The 18,989-nt window shown below is 39.1% G+C and overlaps 1 protein-coding gene and 1 pseudogene across 2 annotated transcripts in view; one reads left to right on the top strand and one right to left on the bottom strand.

The window, feature by feature from the left end:
• Thrap3 (thyroid hormone receptor associated protein 3) overlaps positions 1-18,989 on the bottom strand; it is a 57,027-nt gene that overhangs the window by 12,635 nt on the left and 25,403 nt on the right. For both annotated transcript variants that reach the window (XM_005317817.4, XM_005317818.4), the window contains 3 exons: positions 8,185-8,351; positions 2,540-3,442; positions 334-1,038 (listed from right to left, as the gene is read on the bottom strand). In XM_005317817.4, the coding sequence (XP_005317874.1) occupies positions 334-1,038; positions 2,540-3,442; positions 8,185-8,321 (1,745 nt within the window). In that variant the 5' untranslated portion in view covers positions 8,322-8,351. The remainder of the gene's footprint in view (positions 1-333; positions 1,039-2,539; positions 3,443-8,184; positions 8,352-18,989) is intronic.
• On the top strand, positions 10,928-11,028 carry LOC120891149 (U6 spliceosomal RNA; annotated as a pseudogene).

The following is an 18,989-nucleotide window of genomic DNA, read 5'->3' as shown; positions in this document are numbered from 1 at the left end:
CAGAGTGCTTGTCTAGCATGTGTGAAGCACTGGGTTGGATCCTCAGCACCACATAAAAATAAAAAATAAAATAAAGGTATTGTGTCATCTATAACTATATATATTTATAGTCACTGGAGACAGAAGATTTTCTTTCCACCTCAGTAATGCTGCCCCAACCACATAATCATTCAATGACACACACACCAGTGACAGGCAGGAATGAGGCTGTCAGCACTGTCATTTGAACTACATGGGGACATACAAGAGTCTGTACTCAGGAAGGGGGGGGGGGCTTAGGAGATACCATTTAGGACACTAGAGCCCAGAGGATAAACAAGGAGTACATCTCACCGTGCAAGGTCCTCATCAAAAGAGTCCATCCGAACATTGACCTGGGCCTCCCGAGTTATAGAAAAGGAAGACTTCCCTGAGGAAAAGTCTCCTTTGGCTCCCAGCTTGTCACGGCCCTCGGAGGTCTTCCTTGGGGGAGGTGATGAGCTTTTCTCCTGGACTGCCTTATAAGCAGTCACTCTGAAATTCTTCTCAGGCACAAACCCCCTGTGCCCACTTTCGTTTCTCTTGGCCCCTCCACGCTCCTCCTTTTTGGATCTCTCTGTGAAGGGTTCCTCCTCCAATTCCTCTGCTTTCCTCTGCTTTTCCTTCCCTCCAGGTGCATATACCAGGCCTTCCCACTTGCCAGACTTCTCTTCCTCTTGGTTTTTGCTTGCACCTGCTATGACTTTAGACATAAATTTGGGTTCATCATCAAACTCAGATTCCTTCCTTCCCTTAGTTTTGTCCTTATCTTGGTCATCCATCTCCTCCTTGTGGAAGTCAGCTATCTTCTTCTCAAAGTCATCACGGAGCTTATACCTTTTGGGCGACTGGCTACTGCGAAAGGGCTTCTCAGTATCAGTCTTGGGAGCAAATGGATCAGATTTCATCTTTGTATCCACATCAGAGAAGCTCCCTTTCTCTTTCACTTTCTCTTTATCACTATTTGTTTGTTTCTGCTCCTTATCTTTTCCATTCTCAGTCTTCTGCTCTTCCAGATACCTAGTTATAAAGACATAAGGGAGACACACAAAAGACTCTTGAGCACCCTTCTCTACAGCAGCACATACCAATGTTCTTTGAGTTTTGATTTTATGAGTAACATAGCTTGTAGATTCCAGCATTACCAGTTATCTTTATAATTTCTAATGATTTCTGAAAAACAGCCCTTTACAGATCCATAAACTTGGCATTTTAAGAGTCAATGGAGTTGTGTCTCACAACCAAAAAGAGAATGGCAAAAGTTATTTTTAGGATACTGAAAAACAAAAATTCACTTACCTGTAATGTGGTCTAGGGGAAAAAAACTAGGGTCTTACCCAACTTTCACTCAGTCATTTAAAATCTGTTTTCAGCAAAGTTAACATATAGTTCAACCTTGGACTGTTTTGCTTTTATACAACTCACATTTGGAAATACAAGTCTCAAAGAGAGACTTCAAATTTGCTTCAAGTCACCTAGAAGATCTAAATATGAAATATACTGTGAACAAAAATAAAAACAAAATACTTGTTAATGGGGAAGAGGGTTGGCAGTGGCAAAAATCATTATTCTCCTTCTTACAGAAAAGCAGAGCCCAAGCTCAAATCTTCTAATGAGATTCAGTCCTGGCAAGGAATAAAACTTATACTTTAAAGCAGAATTACTGAAGGCATAAAGTACAGACTCTGAACACTGAACATCTCATCTGTACTATTAATGGAGAAAGTATAATCAAATGACAGTTACATTAATATGACAAAAAACTGAGGGGACTGCAGGGGACTCAAAGAAAATGCTAAAAAGAGAAAGGGAACTTCTTGCTGATTAAGTCCTCCTAACCACAACCTTGTCCCAATGCAGCTTCCCTGTAACCTCTCTGCCATCCCAATCCATCCAACCACACAAACAAAGATTCATGGTCCAACTCACCGTGTCCCCCAGGGTAGAAAGATGAAAGCACTGCCACGTCCTCTCCTAACACGCAGCCTGGTTGGCTTCTATTGGGACATACACCCACCTTGTAGTTTTAAAACAAGGCCTTCCTGGACTAAGCCTTGGGCTCTCCCCTTCTGCCCAGTCTCCTCAGGCAGAGGGTATGTGTGGCTCTTCACCGTGATGGGCTGTTGCAGATCGAACACAGCAGATGGTGGGTCCTAGAGGTCTAACAGCTCCAATGGCCATTCATGTTGGCAAAGACCATATTTTTTTGGTAGCTGACCCACAAATCTCTACTGATCTCTGGCTTATATTGGTAGAATCCAAGGCAAATTTTAAATGTGAAAACATCATTGCAGAGTAGTCTAAAGAAACTTTATGCTGCAATACAAATTCAGGAAGGTAGGAAAGCTGGAGTTAAGCTAAAGGTTTCCTTGGGTGATGCTTTTAATGTCTGCTAATGAAAAGCTGAAGAAATGGGGATTACCTTATTACTGTTAATCAAAGCTCTAACTTACATCACATTACAACTAGCTGCCAGCTAGTGAGGTAAAGCACAACCAGACAGGAGAAATGAGATACTTGCCTCTTGGTATAGGCTGTTCCTCCTGAAGCAGCACTCTCCTCCTTCTGAGACGAACCGTATGTGGAGCCAGTGGCTGGAGGACTCTTACCCACAGGGCTCTTTTTGGATGGACTCAAAGACCCAGAGCCATGGTCGAACTGACCTTGGTGTGTCCCAGACTGATACCCAGCACCACTTGGCAGAGTTGAGCCCATCTGAGATGTGTTGGAAAGCGGAGGACTAGGTTTTGGCACAGGACTGGGACGGGGTGACCGCCGTCTCACCACCACAGACTGGAGAGGGCTTTTGAGAGCTGGGCTTCGCTCCCTGGGACTCAGGTCAGAAACTGAGGCCCGTGATGCAGAACCAGTGCTATAGGTGGTGGCATCTGGCCACGGCTTTGAGCTCTCGGATGCTTTTGCATCTTGAGAGGTGCTTCCAGAGAACGACTGCTCCTTGGCCTCATCTCCCTGGTTATCCCCAGTGGCCTGAGATGGCCGGCTGTCCTTGGAAGAGGACTTTTTCTCCTTTGCAGACTTGCGCTTAGAGGACTCAACACGGCTATGGTTGGAGGAAGAACGAGAGGATGAAGAGCGCCTTGACCTGTCAGAAGAAGACTTATCAGAGTTCCTAGAATGGCTCCTGGACCTCGGTGACGGGGACCTTCTCTTTGGGGACCGGGATCGGGAACGGCCCCGGCGCGGACTGTATGCTTGCCGGTAGTTCTGCCAGTTGGAGCGGTAGTTTCCATAGCCTCCACGGTTATACTGGCCCCATGGATAGAAGCCTCTGTTGCGCCCACGGAAATAATAGGGTCTCCTATAGCCTCTGTTGTGACCTCGGAAATCCCGATTCTGGTATACTCTGGGGTGATTTCTTTCTCTGTTATGGGCTGGAGAGTATGATCTGGAACGAGACCTAGAACTGCAGAGGGAGGGAAAGGGGAAGATATTTGAATTTTTTTTTAATTGTCAACAGGCCTTTATTTTATCTATCTATTTATTTATATGCGGTACCGAGAATCGAACCCAGCGCCTCACACATGCTAGGCAAGCGCTCTGCCACTGAACCACAACCCCAGCCCGATGTTTGAATTTCTGACAGAACTTTTATTAAAAAAAGAAACTGCTAATAAAGATAACACTCTGAAATCTTGTCATTTTTCAGTTTTGTCAAAGCAAGGGTGCAAACTTAAATATTTAATTTCATTCCTATGGCCCATTAAAAATAGACAAGAGTCATTTTAACAAATTACCAGATACTGAGATCATTTCATTCATATTTTAAATGGAAATGCATTTCTACGATGAAAGGAATATCAAAAATTTCTTAATGCAGTAAACTAAAGACCATTTTAGCATATAACTTTAGAGTTTATTAGAGTGCCTTTGCCTTATTTTTTCACAGGCACAGGGAATTTAACAAGTCCCTGGGTCATAGGAGGGGAGGAAGAACCATAGGCTCTGGGACCTAGACAGGTAAACTACTCATGCCCTCTGGCTCCTTAAGGTTATAATACTCTACTCCTATCCTCTTCACCCTCCATCTCTCTGTAGGGCAAATTACTTAGATCTCACTAAGAATTGTATAATCTCACTAGAATTGTAAAGGTACACTCACAACAGGTCAACACCAAAAAACACTTGGAGAACACATCAGTTCAAAGCTTAATTTACTGAAATCAGATTCACAAAGCGAATACTGGTTTTGTATAAGGGACTAGAAATTGTCTATTTAGGTCAAACTGCAATGGTTGAGCTACACGATCTTACAGAGGTGCCACAAGAGGGCACTATCTGACCGTAAGGCACGCAAGTATACATGAAGTTAAACCCAAGAAACTACTAAAATAGCCCTCCTCCCAGTGTGCACATCTTTCAACTCAGGTTGAAGGCTAGTGTATGTTTTCATTTAACAATACAGAATTCTAGCATAGCAAAGGTACACTCCAGAACCACTGTGATTCAGCAATAATCTAACTTTGTAAACACAAGGTTCATGAATGCTAAGCACATCAATGACCAGGAGAGCCTTTTCCCTCTATCAAAAAGCCAAAAAACGGTCTGTTGGTATAAAAATACACTGTGTTCTTAGATACCAACTGTTCTATAAATTATGATATTAATATTAACCACTACTTCTAAGCAGTTAGATAAATATTTACCAAAATCTCTTAGCAAAAATAAAAAAAAGTTTTATTTAAATACAAAGAACTATTTACTTAATCAGCAGGTCTTCTCATAGCATGTCGCTAAGGACTGAACCCATAAGCATGGCAGATAAGGACTCACTAAACAAAAAAATAAAAAAAGAGAGAAAAAAAAAAAAAAGGACTCACTAACATTGAACTACATCCACAGCCATGAGTTTGCCTTTTTTTATTTGTGGTGCTGGGGACTGAACCCAGGACCTTATGCATACAAGGCAAGCACTCTACCAACTGAGCTATATCCACAGTCCTATTTGCCTTTTAAAATACAGTAGCTCTCCTTTATACCATGGCCTTGCTTTCTGAGGTTTTAGTTACCTCAGTCAAAAAAATATTAAATGGTGCCGGACACGGTGGCGCATGCCTATAATCCCAGCAGCTCAAGAGGTAGAGATAGGAGAACCACAAGTTCAAAGCACCTTCAGCAACTTAATAAGAACCTGTCTCAAAACAAAAAATAAAACGGGAGCTGGGGATATGGCTTAGTGGTTGAGTGCCCCTGGATTTAATTCCTAGTGTCAAAAAGTGTGAGAGGTGGGGGGTAGGGGAGGGGGGGTGTAAATTCCAGAAAAAAACCATTTTAAAATTTTGAATCTTTTTATCACAGAATATTATTATAACTGTTCTATTTTATTATTATCTATTATTAATCTACTACTGTGCTTAATTTTTTAAGTTAAACTGTATCATAGATGTGTGTACAAGAGAAATGAACAGTTACAGCCAGGTGTGCTGGTGTACACTGCAATCCCAGCAGTTTGGGAGGCTCCAGGAGGATCACGAGCTCAAAGACAGCCTCAGCAAAAGTGAGGCACTAAGCAACTCAGAGAGACCCTGTCTCTAAATAAAATACAAAATATGGCTGAGGATGTGGCTCAGTGGTTAAGTGCCCCTGAGTTCAATCCCCTGTACACTACTCTCCCCCTCACCCCCTCAAAAAAGAAAGAAAAAACCCAGTATTATGTATAGGGTCTAGTACTGTCCTCAGCATCAGGCATCCACTGGATTGTGCAACACATCCCCTACGGATAAGGGGGAATCACTACAACTGTTTAGCAATGTGCCAGGTGTTGTTTTCTCCCCCACATTGGGATTTAACAAAAGTTAAATCCATAAACAAAATAAACAAAATAGTACTTTTAAGAATAAATTTACATTCAATTTATTCTAAAGACAATAAAGTAGGACGGGGTTCTTGGTATTTATTACCTATTATGCTCTTTTTTTTTTTTAATCTACCCCATGAAGAAGAACAGCAAGTGGCAAAGAGGCATCTTACTCTGCTGTTAATGGTTGCTACTTAAGTATAATTTAAAAACAAAAAACAAAAAACTTACCTTCCACATTTTCATTCGGAAACAGTAACAATATAAGAAAAAGAAGGGAGAGGCAGATGCAGGCTATGAAACTGAGTGTGATGGATTAAATGACTATGCTTGAGGGAGGTGATCCACCACCAGCACTAAGAAGGGTCTATTTCATGTCCCATCCTCAGGCTACTGCTGCTTCTGTTAGAAATTACTAATGAGGCCCTGTGGCATACTGCATCCAAAACCCGCGGTCATTGCACAGATGCAGGAACATGTGTCTCTGCAGATTGCAAATGAAGTTATATAAGAGAAGTCACTGAAAAGGATACAGTCTGTGAAATACAAGGAAATAATCAATTTTCTCCAATTCTGTAGAACTCAGCAGTTAGTTAATTTAAAAGCATTGTTTCTCAAACTCTCTGGATAGATAACTTTCCTTGTAGGAGAGGGAAAACAAAAGAAAAACCCATGAAACAGATAAGCCAGAAATAAAAATTGAGCAAAGTGGCAAACTCATCTGTTTCTAAAAAACAGAGAAGTCAGACTAGAATCAAGTATAAGAGCATGCTTTCTGTGGAGAAATTCTTCCAGAATAACTATATTCTAGGTATAGGAAAGCACATAAAGTGGCTCTAGACCTAACCCAGCACAGACTGCTGAAGATATTTTTCCTTCATTTGCTGAGTCAATGACCACACCAAACGATCCATAGAACCAGGAGAAAAGAGCTTCCCAAGATTCCATTTGTTGGCACTTTTAAATTTGGTTTATCAATTCAATTTTGTCTCTCAGTTTTGGCTGTACACCTCTTGGTTTGGAACCAATTATTTAGCTTCCATTTACTAGATTAAAATTTAAAACATTGTCTTTCAGAAAACCAAATGAGCTGAAAGTGAAATTATAGCTGCCTAAATCAAAAGACTAGGTGCAACGCCAGAGTTACGAGGAGTCTGCTCAGTTCCTTGACAGCAACTTCCTGAGGCAGATAAATATATATTTAGTGGATTTCCCTTTCAGTATTTATACACACCTACTTTTGTTCAGTCTCTGGCCTGAAATTTATGTTTGGTCTGGTTTCTCAGATCTCATTTAAGACTTAACTTGTTTGAGTCAGAAGGAAAAAACACCCCACCAACCATGTGTTTAACAGATTCTTTAGAATACTACTGTAGAACTACAGAAACCACCAAGACTAAAGCTTAGTTTCTGACTTTTCCTGAGATTTGTTTTAAACTTCATTATATTTTTTTTCTAAGAAAAGAATCCTAGATACTCATCTGAAATAAACAGCAGGGGTTCCAAAAAGCAAAACTGACAAAATTATCTCCTTGCTTGTGCAATTTTGACAAAAGAATGAAGTTGTGCAAAGATCCCATTACTATTTAAATACATCAATATTTCCCAACTCCCATATACAAACTGTATATACTAAAAAGCTTTTTATCTATCCACATTGTTAAAAAAAAACTTTTAACGAATGAGAAACCTAACTCACAAGACATCAACGAAAGAGGAAAGATGGTGAAGTTTGGCATCCTACTTCAAAACACAATTGAAATAGAAGTCCACTGAAAGCTGACTGAATCAAAAATATTGATAATTCAGAAACTAATTTTTAGATAGTTTTAAAATGTGTTTTATTGAATAGATGCAGCTCATTAGTAATTGGCACATTAGGTACATAGAAACGGTAAATTTCTAAGAACTTAATTATTTTAGTAGTTAAAGCTTATCCTACTTGCTATGTTGTTTATATTATTCTCTTAGTTTTCCTTTCTTCGCTGATGATGCAAATAAATTGTAGTCTAAGGTTTTCAAAAATACTTTAGTGAAAAGTAATCAGGTGTAGAGATTTAAAGCAAGCTTCTCAGATAAAAATAAAATCTCTTCTTCCTAAGTAGAGGGGAAATAACGTGTGCTGGCAAAGAGCAGGAATTAAGCAAACAGCTTGGCAATAAGAGCCGATTTGAATTTGCAGTTTGTAGAGGCCTGGAGTATCTTACAGACCCTCTATCCATCCTCTCCACCCCCTCACGCTCCATCCAACCCCCCACTTGATACAGAAATTCTAACAAAAGTGCTTTAAAACCCACAGTGACTGACACAATGATCATCTCAATGTACAAAACCACACTACACCCCCTTACCTCAGCCTGCGCTTCCTTGAACGAGACACAGATCGGCTTCGGGATCGAGACTTCGAAAATGAACGAGATCGAGATCTCGATGCAGATCTTGATCGAGAAGAACGAGATCCAGACTTGGATTTGTTTGTTTTTGACATCTCTGAAGAGGGACAACTTTTCAATTACACCTAATATTAAAAAAAAAAAAATCCAAATGTATGAGACTCTCTGCAAACTTTAACCTCGCTGGACATTAAAAAAACATTAAAAAAAAAAAACCAATGAAATGGTCAATTTAAAAGACTCATTCTTTGTTCTTTCATCAAAAGGAATTTCTAGAGACAGGGGCTGGAACTGGAGCTCAGTGGAAGAGCTCTTGTCTAGCATGTGCAAGGACCTGTGTTTGATCCCAGCCCTGGTGGAAGTAAAGGGGATTTCTAAGGACAAACTATAAATATACCAAATCACAGAAGCAAATGAAAACTCTATATATCACCCTAACTGGGTAGCACTAAGAAAAACTGACAAGGATGAAGGAAAGCTATCAGTGATTTAGTGCATTCTTTTCTCACTATATAGATGATACATGTTGAGGACTAAGTCAGCTATTAGTAAAAGTATTGAGATGACTTGAGACAGGCTACCCAGTTCCAAGAGAAGAAAACCTATGCAATTACATCTTTACTAAAGAGTATGTAGTACATCTGACCATATCTCTTCCTCCTTAAATTGCATATAGCTCACAAAGTTATGTACCACATCTTTTTTTTTTTTAATGCATTTTTTAGGGACTGGGATACAACTCAGTTGGTAGAGTGCTTGCCTTGCATGCACACCATCCTGGTTCAATCCCCAGCCACCACCACCACCACCCCAAAAAAATTTTTTAATTGTAGATTACACAATATTTATTTTATTTATGTGGTGCTGAGGTTCCAACCCAGTGCCTCAGACATGCTAGACAAGCGCTCTACCACTGAGTCACAGCCCCAACCCAACCACATCTTTAATACTTATTTTCAAAGAACATGTTCACAGATTAAGTGTATTCGCAAATATTCTTTTTTAAAATATTTATTTCTTAGTTGTAGTTGGACACAATACTCTTTTTTCTAATATTTATTTTTTTTTTAGTTGTAGTTATTTTATGTGGTGCTGAGGACCGAACCCAGGGCCTCGAAAGCTAGGCAAGCGTTCTACCACTGAGCCACAACCCCAGCCCTCAAATATTCTAATACTACAATAGCACAATCTTCCACCCTGTAAGATTCAGACTACCAATCCATAAATAAACTATAATAATTTATAAAGTGAAGGACCATTACTTTCTTATAGCTCCTTCACTAGCATCAAAGTAAACTTTCTCTCAGGGTAATTTTCTTCTCCTTCAGGAAAGAACAAGCATCTAGAAGGCCCTGAGAGGTGAACAGTGGGTTTGATCCTTATACCAACACCTTCTACCAGCACCTTGGGCATCTTTCCAGGAGCAAAAAACATTTACATCAATCATGTGTCTATCAAATACCAGCAATAAAGAATCTGCAAAAAATCATTAAGCTAACTGACAGTTAAACCCGACCAAAATTCCAGGGTCTATATAAGATCACACCTAGCCATCTCACTGCTTAATAAAACATAACCCTTAAGATGCTGCCCCAGGTTTGTGAAGGAATAATAATAACCAACAAATATTTCCCCTTCCCCTACCAGTCAGTTTTTTGTTATTCACATTTCTGCTCAAAGTTATCTAGGCGTTTCCATGACCACCCAATCAAAAGCAGCCACCCAATCATTCCCCAGGGTAGTCTAGTATCTTGTTTTTACTTTAGAGCACTAAAGTCATCATTTGAAACTGTCTTGTTTACTTTTTGTTATTCCGTCTTTACACCAAGTAGGACATAAGTGAGCTCTCTAACAGTAGAAACCTTATCTTTTCTTATTACCGCTGTAAATCCAATGTCCAAATGTTTAAATGTTTTTATTTGTTCATTTTATCCTCAAGATGGTCAATATTACATCCCATTTTACAGATACCGAGGCATGGAGAAGGTAACTGACTTGCCTGAAAGCACACAGCTTTAAGCAGCAGAGTTGCAAACTAGCTCCAAGCCAGGCTTATTTTTTTTCTTTAGTTCAGTGCTGGTGACTGAACACAGGACCCTGCACATATGTGTGAGGCAAGCATTCTGACTCTGAGGCAGACCCCAATTTGAAGCCAGTGTTCTCAACCACTGCATTATTCTGCCTCTCCAAAGAAATATCTGGCATGCAGATATTCTCACGAATTTATTGAGTGAATGAATGAAGTCTCTGCCCTGAGTTTAGGATCTGGTAAAGGCAGCAAGTAAGAGATAAACACTGAAAGGTGGTATCTGTTTCTAAGCAATATATTTACGTTTTAGGTTTCAATTTTAAGAACTTTTGAAAAGGTGAAAAGGCCAGCTTCAGCTTATAGGCAAAGTAACCATGGGGGCTGGAGATACAGCTCAGTTGGTAGCACTTGCCTTGCATGCACAAAGCAATAGGTTGGGTCCCCAGCACCACACACACAAAAAAAAAAAAAAAAAAAAAAAGAAAGAAAAGAAAAAAAAGGAAAAAGAAATAACATAGTCTTATTAAGAGTCATAATTTAGAAGAGAGCTGAGAAAAAGCCAGAAATAAAGGGTGACAAAAGACCGCTGGATGAGGGAACCAAGAACTTATGGCTTAAATCCTGCCAAGGATCAGACTGCTGTGTGCTCTAGCAAGGTTAAAGTTATTTCCAGGGCTCGTTTTGGCAGCACATATACTAAAATTGGAACGATACAGAGAAGATGGTCCCTGTGCAAGGATGGCACACAAATTTGTAAAGTGTTCCGTATTTTTAAGGAAAAAAAATGTTATTTCCATTTGGAGTCAATTTGGGGCAGTAGGGTCACAAAACAAAGCAAAAACATAGGAATAAATTATTCAGGGATGGAAGGTGAAAGTATAAGTGACCACTTACAATGAGAATATTAAAATTACATTTTGTTTTCTAATTGGTCTTAGCATATTTTGGGAATTTTTGAGTTCATCATTGCCGAATAGAAGTTTATTCTGTCATAAGTTCTGGGTTGTCTGCCTAGTTAACACCTTTGTCCAGTTTTTAATTTTAGAATGGTAAGAAATAAGAAAACTAACAGCAGGTGGACAACATCACTTTAAAAGTGGTGGGTGGAGTTAGAGGAAAATGAAATGTGTATTTTAACACATTTTCTTAATTTCAGAAAATTAAGAAACTAATTTTAAGATGAAGAAAAGGCTGTCATTTAAATACAAACACAGCCAAACTCAACAGTTATATAGGTATTAAACCTAAGTGATAAACATGCTCATAGCTGATACTATCAACACCATCACCACTCCTACTCCTGAGCTGCTGTTTTGAAAGAAACTCATTTAAAAATATCATTAAACCCTATCAATTAAATGAAATAACTTTGGATGACACAAAAGTACAGCTAGAAAGAACTCAAGAATCAACTAAGTCATTCAAGAAGACCCTAGACATCGACAAAATTAAAACAGACATAAGCCCTTGCCTTCATGGAGCTTATAATGTAGACTTCAGATAGGCTCAGCAAACAAAAGGACAAAGACCAAAAACATGTAGGATGGTAAATAATGCAGTGTTAAGCCAGGCATGTTGACTATGTCTGCAACTCAGCAGGCAGGAGGATTTCAAGTTCAAGGCTAGCCTCAGCAACCTAGTGAGGACCTGTCTCAAAATAAAAAAGGGTTGGTGGCTCAGTGGTTAATCACTCCTGGGTTCAATCCCTGGTAATGAAAAGAAAAATTTAAAAATCATGGCACTTTAATAATAATATCAAGAGATGGCTCTTAACCTGTCATCTGAAAAGACTAAGTCAGGGGGGAAAAAAAGACTAAGATGAAAAGAAGGAATAAAAAGTAGAAAGGGCTGGGGCTGTAGTTCAAGTGGTAAAGTACCCATGGGTTCAATCCCCAGTACCAAAACAAACAACAACTAAAATTTCCATTTCTTTTTTAAAAGACCCTTAAACTTCATTGTGAGTACACATATCTTTTTCTATTTCTAATATTTTTTCCATGTCCATGCACTAAAAAATGTGAAGAAGTGGGGTAGATAAATGCCACCTTGGAAGTCCAGTTAGTATCTTTTACCTCTTTTAAGAACCTAGCATTTGGTTTCTGGTCAAACTAAAAATTACTCAAAAAGTTTTCTTTTTTATGCCTGCTCTTCATGAAGATGCTATTCCGCTTAACATATTTTAGAAAGTCCAGACCCCAAGAACTATGACACAATGAACTATGAACCAATTATAGAATCAAAATGTGCCTCAGGTAAAAAATATATTCCCTCAAACACAACTCTTTGGGTTAAAAATAATTATTACCACAATATTACTTAAGGTAGCCATGTTCCTACAGCAGGATTATAAAATGATTCACCAATAAGTAAATACCAATCATACTTACTGTTGGTCTCTGTTTGACACATTAAGGATGCATATATATAGAACCTATAGTTCAAAAACTCCTAGTAAGGGCCTGGTTTGGATGTGATCAAAACATCCTCAACTTTCCAACATTCCTCAGCTGACACAGCTTCATATCCACTGATATGGTTTGCTGCTAAATCAATTCCAATTGTCCTCCTCTGCTAGGACACCTAGATTTAACATCATTCTCTAAATGAGGACTGACTAATAAAGAACTATTTAGACACTCCTAAGATTTCTTTCTGGAAAGCTATACCACATGCTGGTTTAGGGTGAGCTCAAGAGTCACTAAGCTCTAAAGTACTTTTGCATAAACCCTCCTTCAGCTGCAAGATGTCTTCTCCATCTTTTTTTTTTTTTTTTTGGTAAGGCAATTGAACTCAGGGGCACTGAGCCACATCCCCAGCCGCCCCCTTTTTTTTCCCCCAGCCCCCCCCTTTTTTTTCCCCCAACCCTTTTTTGTATTTTATTTAGAGACAGGATTTCACTAAGTTGCTTAGGGCCTTGCTAAATTGCTGAGGCTGGCTTTGAACTAGTGATCCTCCTGTCTCCCAAGCCGCTGAGATTACAGGTGTATGCCATAGCACCCAGCTCATTCCTAGTCTTTTTTTTTTTTTTTTGAATTTTTAATATTTATTTTTTAGTTCTCGGCGGACACAACATCTTTGTTGGTATGTGGTGCTGAGGATCGAACCCGGGCCGCACGCATGCCAGGCGAGCACGCTACTGCTTGAGCCACATCCCCAGCCCCCATTCCTAGTCTTTTGAGGAATTTCCAAACTGCTTTCCAGAGGGAATGTGTTAATTTGCCGTCCCATCAACAATATATGAGCATTCGCTTTTCCCCACATCCTCACCAGCACATACTGTTAACTTATATTCTTGAGTATTGCCATTGTGACAGGAGTGAAATGAAATCTTAGTGTAGTTTTAATTTCATTTCTCTGATTGTTAAGAGATATTTAACATTTTTTATATTTGTTGACTATTCAGACTTCTTTTGAGAAGGGTCTGGTTCAGTCCCTCTGCCCATTTATTGATTGGGTCAAGATATATAATTACACGGTTTTATGCCATTAAAGTCACACCTTATTTTTCAACTCCCAAGGGATAATACTGGCAGCAAAAAAACAAGGGTCTCTGAAACAAAAAACTTTCAAAGATAAGGAAGACTTAAATTACTGTTTTTCCTTTCTCACTCTGGATTGTTACTTTCAAGTCCTCTAGAGATTGTGGCAGCACCGTGCTTGCTCAAGGTGGGTATCTGCTGAATTACCAGAAAAAAAATAATATTTACTTCAGTCTCCATGTTTATAGCCCTAAGGGCAGCCTACTGAGAATTTACATTTAGTAGGGGGTTGGGTTCCCAGAAAAAGCAGTGTCAAAAAGATCCTTTCATTAGGCTACTTTGGGAGTTCCAACCTTTGCCACCCAAAAAGGCCAAGCTACATATAAACTACACAACTATCTTTCAGTCCAATAAAATACTAGGTTCACATTCGAAAAGACCTCAGAAAAGTTTCAAGTGATTTTTCTTTTTTTAACAGCATGGGGATCAAACTCAGGGTCTCACATGCTAGGCAACTGCTCTACCTCTGAGCTACATTTCCAGTCTGGAAATATAATTTACTGTAATAGTAAATCTAATTAAATATTTTTGTTTACAAATAAAACAAACATACTATAACCTCAAAATAAACAATAACAAAACAAACAAGAAAGAAAGAAAGAAAAAAAAACCCTTCCCTAAAACATAAAACCGATTAAAAATCAAGTCTGGGGGCTGGAGTTGTAGCTCAGTGGTGCTTACCTAGCACATAATAGGCACTGGGTTTGATCCTCAGAATCATATAAAAATAAGTAAAATAAAGGAATTGTGTCCATCTACAACTAAAAATATTTTAAAAAATCAAGTCTATGATGCATAACTATAATCCCAGTAGCCCAGGAGGCTAAGGCAGAAAGATCACAAGTTTGAGGCCAGCCTCAGCAATTTAGAGAAGCCCTAAGTAACTTAGTGAGACCCTGTCTCAAAATAAAAAATAAAAAAAGCCAGTGTTGGAGCTCAGTGGTAAAGTGCCTCTGGGTTCAATGTCCAGCACCTCCTCCCCTGCCTGCCAAAAAAAAAAAAGTCCTTTAAAGCTCTCTATGACTCCATGGAAGGATATGGAAATTGAGTTGGACAGAGGATTGATGCCTATGGCATGAAGAGTTTTTGAGTATGTAGAAGAGTTTTTGAGTATGTACACATAAGTGTACAACAGCCTCTACTGTTGTAATGTGACATCTGTACAGTGCTTTGCTGAGTATTTTCCTTTTTCATTCCCATTAAAGCCAAACTTCCTCAGAGGATACTACATTTCTTCAAGAGATCTAGTATACCTTTAAGAGCATGACCAGAACATTTCTTATGGTGTTAACTCTCATTTCATTGTCCACATTCTAACTAATTAAGTATTAGATAATCTTATGACTGGTGGCCTGCAGCAATTAAACCAAGAGATGGCTTTATCTTATTTTCTTGGGTTATTAAAATGTATTAGCATGCTCAACCATTCTTCCTGTCTCACTCCTAAGTAGCTGGGACTACAGCCACATACCATTGTGCCCAACTGTCATTTACCAATTCTTACCCAAAGGTCTCATGACAGAAATGCCAGATGTTAATTCAATAAAGCACTACACAGGAATATTTAATCTGTTTAATTTGGGTTCCAGGATCCAAACATAATCTAAGATTAGAGACAGGGCAGGATCAACAAATATCATACTTTATCTAAAAGGAAACTAATGGTCAAAACAATAACAACTACAAAAAAAATTTTTTTTAAAGAGAGAATTTTTTATTATTTATTTCTTAGTTTTCGGCGGACACAACATCTTTCTTTGTATGTGGTGCTGAGGATCGAACGCATGCACGGCGAGCTCGTTACTGCTTGAGCCACATCCCCAGCCCCCCCAAAAAAATTTTTTTAAAAGAAAAATAATCTATGGAAATCCTCCCCAAGAAAAACTTTACAAAAAGATTGAAAACTCGGGCTGGGGATGTGGCTCAAGCGGTAGCGCACTCACCTGGCATGCATGCAGCCCGGGTTCGATACTCAGCACCACATACAAAGATGTTGTGTCCGCCAAAAACTAAAAAATAAATATTAAAAAAAAAAAAGGTTCAAATCTCTCAGCATAAGATGAAAACATAAGTTCCTTTCTCAAAAACAGCTCATTGGTAAAGCATCCCTGGGTTAAATCTGCAGAATCAAAGAAATAAGTCCTAATTTAAGATGTACCAACATAAAATATGCTGAAATACTAGAATGTGTAAGTTTATAAACCTAAGTTTATAAATGCCAAAATTTAGTTAGGGTTGTAGCTCAGGGGTAGAGCACTTGCCTTGCATGCATGAGGCCCCCACTCCTCATCACCACATAAAAATAAAGACATTAAATAAATAAATAAATGTCAAAGTTGTCAGTAATAAATTATGAAAGGGGAAAACAAGCATAAGAATTTGCATCTCTGGATGTTGCTTAGTGGTAGAGAGCTTGCCTAGCATGTGAGAGACCCTGGGTTTGATCCCCAGTACTACCAAAGAAAAGATTAAAGGGAAAAAAAAATCTCCTTAAAATACCCAAAACACCAAAGATCTGATTTAACTATTCAAAACAATCATCTAAAGAAAGCTATCAGGGCTAGGGATGTGGCTCAAGAGGTATCATGCTCGCCTGGCATGCGTGAGGCCCATATTCGATCCTCAGCACCACAAACAAAGATGTTGTGTCCGCCAAAAAGTAAAAAAAGAAATATTAAAAATTCTCTCTTTAAAAAAAAAAGAAAGAAAGAAAGAAAGAAAGCTATCAATCTAGAAATAGGGGGACAAAGAGTTAAAACCTAAAAGTTAACATATGGTCTAACAACTGATTTTTGCTCTGTTTCTGACAGAGACAGGCTGGGGTAGAGAGCTGGAAGTAGCATCTAGCATGCAGTTCCACTGAGTTCACAGAATATTTATGCTGACACTGGGGGAAAGGGAGTAAGCTGAAACTGTCCTGAAATGCCAGTGTTCATCATTTCCTCACGTACAACAATGCAGCCGACCTGCCTTGATGGAATTACAACCTAACAACATCAAACTCAAAGCTCAGATGGTGCTAACCTATAGTCCCAGCTACTCTGGAGGCTGAAGCAGTAGGATCCCGAGCCCAGGAGTTCGAGAACAGCGTGAGTAATAAAGACCCTGTCTCAAAACAAATGTTTTGAATAAAAAAATAAAAAATAAAAAAACCAGCTTCTCTTACCCTTTATCCAGAATATATTAATTGAATACTCTTCTAATATATAATCTGGTCTCTCATGGACCTGCTTACCAGTAAAAAATGCCCTGGGGGGGGGGGGGGCTATAGCTCAGCACTTAGCACTTTGATCCTTAGCACCTTGTAAAAATAAACAAATAAAATAAAGGCATGCTGTCCATCTACAACTACAAAAAGGAAACAATGCCCTGGATAAATATTGGCTTTCCTGTCAAATAAACAATGGAAATTGAATCCCTGGCACTTTGGTTTATCAATAACAACTACTAATATTTACTAAGAAGTACAAAAGAGCTACAAACCTTCAGCATTATCTCACATGCAAACCTCATCAAACACTACATTCTGTACCTATTTTACAGAAGAGATTAGGATTTACAGAGTTGTGTAACCTGCCCAAGTTCCACAGCTGGTTAAAACCAGAATTTAAACACACCTTTCTGATATTTCCCTGTTGACTCATCAGTATCTTACTCTCCTATATTATACTCCAACCATTAGTCTCTTGGGAATATAATGTGTGATATTTCTCAAAGAATGTGGTTCTTAAACCAGCAAAGCTAAGATGCTTAACTGAAGTGGCCATCAGCTCTCCTCCTCAATCTCTAATTCACAGCATAAGGGAAAAAAAAGGGAAAGTATAAACTCTACTGAAAAATGTCAGAACTCCAGACCTTGTAAAAGACAATATTTATGTTGCAGAGAGCTCGAAGTAGGAAAGCTAAAGCCAGGTGCAGAACAAAGAGCTTCATGTAGTAAGAGAAATAAATCATAAGAAACATGAACATAGTGACCCAAACCAACAAATTGGCTAGAAATGCATATCTAGGAGAGGCAGCTCAACAACATCCTGGGGGGGGGGGGAATTCTGTGCAAGAGAGCTTGCCTATACAAGGCTTTTCAATGCAACATAATCTGTTCTCAAGATTAATCAGAATAAGCCGGGCACAGTGGCACACACCTGTTATCCCAGCCGCTTGGTAGGCTGAGACGGGGGATTGAGTTCAAAGCCAACCTCACTCAGCAAAAGAAAGGCACTAAGCAACTCAATGAGACCTTGTCTCTGAATAAAATACAAAACAGGGCTGAGGATGTGCCTCAGTGGTTAGTTCAATCCCTGGGACCCCCAAAACAAAACCAAAATAATTAACTATACATTAAGACTGGTTTCCACTTGTAAAGTTATTCGGCAAAGAACTGTCAAGTGCTGAAAACAGAAAGCAAAATGGAAACATGCTATTTCTCTACAAATGGTAAGGGCACTACATGATCAATTTCCAGAATGTTTATTTGGAAGCAGTGGGCTACTTTACCTGTAAGGCTGGAATCACCTGTTTGTTAGAAGCTGACAAATAATAATAATATTGTAAATAAGTTAGATACACTAAAAACAACTGAATAAAACTGGAATTCCACTGCATTTATTTTCAAAACTACAAATACAGTGGCACATCACTATAATCCCAATTAAGTAACTCAAGAGGGTGAGGGAAGAGGACTGCCAAGTTGAAGGCCATCCTGAGCAATAATTTAGCAAGACCCTAACTCAAAAAGGGTTGGGGATTTGGCTCATTGATTAAGCACACCTAAGTTTAATCTCCAGCACCAGAGGGTGGACAGTTGAGCTTGGGGTTTAGCTCAGCTGTAGAGCATTCACCCAGTCAGCATGTGCAAGGCCAGAGTTCAAATCCTAGCACAGCAAGGAAAAAAAAAAAGATCCAGCTGGACACAATAGCCCACACCCAGCTACTTAAGAGGCTAAGGCAGAAAGAAATTTAAGTACAGGCTCAGCAACTTAGTGAGACCCTGTCTCAAAAATTTAAAGGGGCCTGGTTATGTAGCTCGGTGGTAGAAGAGTTTGATACCAAATACCACATTAAAAAAACAAAGTAAGGCCAGGCATGGTGGCCTTTAATCCTAGTGGCTTGGAAGGCGGAGACAGAAGGATCAAGCCAGCCTCAGCAACATCAAGGCACTAAGCAACTCAGCAAGACACGTTCTCTAAGTAAAATAC

This window comes from Ictidomys tridecemlineatus, chromosome 11, assembly GCF_052094955.1.
Source record: "Ictidomys tridecemlineatus isolate mIctTri1 chromosome 11, mIctTri1.hap1, whole genome shotgun sequence".
NCBI classification, from domain to species: Eukaryota; Metazoa; Chordata; class Mammalia; order Rodentia; family Sciuridae; genus Ictidomys; species Ictidomys tridecemlineatus.
This window is presented reverse-complemented; position numbering and strand designations above follow the sequence as displayed.